Source organism: Colias eurytheme, chromosome 19 (genome assembly GCF_061535395.1).
Source record: "Colias eurytheme isolate Ceu_HAF_F1 chromosome 19, ilColEury1 Martin Lab GWU primary, whole genome shotgun sequence".
Classification (NCBI taxonomy): domain Eukaryota; kingdom Metazoa; phylum Arthropoda; class Insecta; order Lepidoptera; family Pieridae; genus Colias; species Colias eurytheme.
Genome location: NC_142998.1, coordinates 9,086,156 through 9,088,966, shown reverse-complemented (window position 1 = coordinate 9,088,966; position 2,811 = coordinate 9,086,156). Strand labels below are relative to the sequence as shown.

The 2,811-nt window shown below is 33.7% G+C and overlaps 1 protein-coding gene across 1 annotated transcript; it reads right to left on the bottom strand.

Moving 5' to 3' along the window:
- Positions 1-395: 395 nt before the first annotated feature.
- Positions 396-953, bottom strand: LOC149900313 (uncharacterized). Its single transcript, XM_090112999.1, has one exon. It carries the CDS (start codon positions 951-953, stop codon positions 396-398), a length of 558 nt encoding a protein of 185 aa, XP_089969125.1.
- Between the last annotated feature and the right edge of the window lie 1,858 nt (positions 954-2,811).

Sequence of the window (2,811 nt, the reverse complement as noted above, 5' to 3'; positions counted from 1 at the left end):
CGGCGACTGTCGTGTAGGAACAGAGTCATACTAGAACTATTGATACATATTTTTTTTTAATCCTGTCCGGTGACGTGCCGTGACGGTGACTGTTGTGTGTGAGTGCACCCTTATGTAACTGGATTTTCCATCCTCCTTGCTCACCCTACATTCCAACTTGACATTTCTTTCCCTTTGCAGTGTAGCATTTTATTTTTACGGCCTTGTCTTTTCGAATATTTCCCGTCGCCTCTCGCCCCGTTGTAATTCCAAGGAATTCCCGAATTCTTGGCAGTATTCTTTACGTGCAAGACGATATCCGATGGTTTCGCAATACAAAATATAACTGAGAAACGAGATACGAAATATAGCGTCGAATTTATTCGAAACTTTTATTTAGGAAGTGTTTATATTGGTTATTCCAAGATAGATGGAGCACTATTGCGTGGGAAGTCGACTCTTTTCAGTATCATCCTCAACTCTTCGTTTGCGAATAGAATACTCTCGTAGGACACTGACCTCTTTACTCGCAACAAATTGGGCAATATATTTTCTGAAGGAAATCCCTTTTTCCGCGATATCAAGGTTTCGCTTGGGAGCATCGATATATGAAGCAGGCTTGCGGCGTAGGAAACTAACGTTCGGACTCCGTACAGTACGATAAACAGGAAAAGAGAGAACCCCGCGATTAAATAGTTTCTCTCGATTCGGCTCAATAGCACCAACTTTTCGTATTCGTTCGGAATCTTGTTAGATATTAGTTTTGATATGTTCAGCAACGGGATAAACATACCGTAGTATATAATGACGAAGAAATAGAGGGCGATTAAGCTGTAGTACGTTTTGCAGGATTTCATCGCTCTATTGAAATACACGAGGAGTTTTCGAATATCATACATTGGATTGAGCATTGTCAGTATGACTGCCATTTGGAAAAGTAAAAAGCAACCGAGTATAATGCAGCTCACGTCCATTTCTTCTGTATTACCGGATCTGGTTATGGTTCATGTAAAATTAAGGCATATTGTTGTAATATGGATTTCAAACTAGATCTGTTTATTTGATTTTTAACGTATCTGGCACCATGATTTGTATGGAATGACAATCTAGTGACAAATTTAGTCTTTTAATTTTTGAACGTCAGCAGCGCAGATACCACTTTTTATACCATAAATAAGCCATAAATAGCCATAAATATTAACCGTCCCTAGTTTACTTATTTATTTGGTAAACCAACATTAATTATTAAACGATTACATATTTTATATAAATATTATATAATAAATAGTTCTTACGAAAAAGTAACAGATAAATAATTAGAGGTTTATATGTAATATCATTGAAAAAGGATGATAGCGTAGCAACATGTATCAAAAAATCAATTCTATGAATGTAATCATTAACCACAGTCATTAACTTTATTGCTTAATCAGAGTGGAACTAAATCGTTCTGTTGTCTTTAAATAAAAGTCAAATATTTACTTCGTCAAATATATTTTGTCGAAAGATTGAATAAAAATATTTGATACTAAATTCCTTCATGTCTTTGTTCTAATAATTTTCAATTTATTCAGCGCAGATACTATATAGGATGCATTCGAAAACTTAGTTTTATCACTTTTCGTCAATATTGCGTGTCTGCACATGAGTTCAAAGTCGAGTAGCTGCGCCATAGTTATCGTAAAATGTATAAGTTTCTCCGATAATATCATTAAACTTATTGCGACAAAGAAACATGTGAATCCAAGCGAAAACTTGCTGAAATAAAATTGCCATATTAATTCTGTATCTTCAACATTTTGTAGCAGCTTTGAATAGTAAAATCTCTCCCATACAGTTTCCAAAAGAACATTCAAGAATAGACATGTTGAAAGTAAGAAAATAATATTAGGAGGATAGTTATTATATTGCAGTAAATGAAACCAAGTATCTCTTATCACATTTGGTTCCTTTATGGGTCTTAATAGCAGGAATATAAGTATTAGTTGTACAATTATTAATGATCCTGATAGACCACTAAATATATTTATCATTTCTCGTTTAAATGTAATCTTCTGCCAAATTAATTAGTACTTTAAATTGATGATGAAAAGCTCGAGATTTGCGTATTGCTTCTCTTTGCAATGCTCAATCTAACTTTGGTTTCTCCAAAATAAATGTTTCTTTACTGATTTCTGGAGTATTTGTGGTATTTGTGTCGTCAGAGATTACGTTAATGATTCTGGTTTCCCGTCTTATATCAGATTCTGTATATAAGGCTTTTTTGGGTGTAAACTTGAAGAATTTCTGAATTTTGCAATGTTCACTTTTGCTGAAATCAGCTATTGATGGCCAATGAATTGAATCTTGTTCGTCTTCCGAATCTATATTACTAATCGATAAGTCGATTTTGCTTTCAACATACGCTATGTCTATGAGATCATAATTTGCCATCAAATTTGCGAATTCAACTAACTTGGCTGAGAATTTTAGGAAGTCACATAAGCGTAATGTTACAAGTAAGAAGAATAATGAAAAGGCACCCAGGATATTGTCTCTTACTGCATTTGTAGCAGCTATTACGTTTTTTATTTCAATATCAGCTGTTTCTTTTTGTTTGTTGGCTTTTGATTTTAACTGACTCAAAGTTTTTGTTGGTGCAATAATTCCTGCTGATATGATAGTTGTTACATACAACACTGCTAGGGAAATAGTAAAAATGTTACTTTTAATATTTTCTTCTAATAGCTTTATGTTCTTTGCTATAGTCACAATATCCAGTACAGGTGATAAGAGAAACAGAATTAGAACAACTTGAGTGAAATTAATAGAAGGCAGTATTATAGTTGAAAC

What these genes read in the sequence shown, in the direction of transcription:
- LOC149900313 (XM_090112999.1), bottom strand. Translation starts at nt 953, where the DNA reads ATGGACGTGAGCTGCATTATACTCGGTTGCTTTTTACTTTTCCAAATG.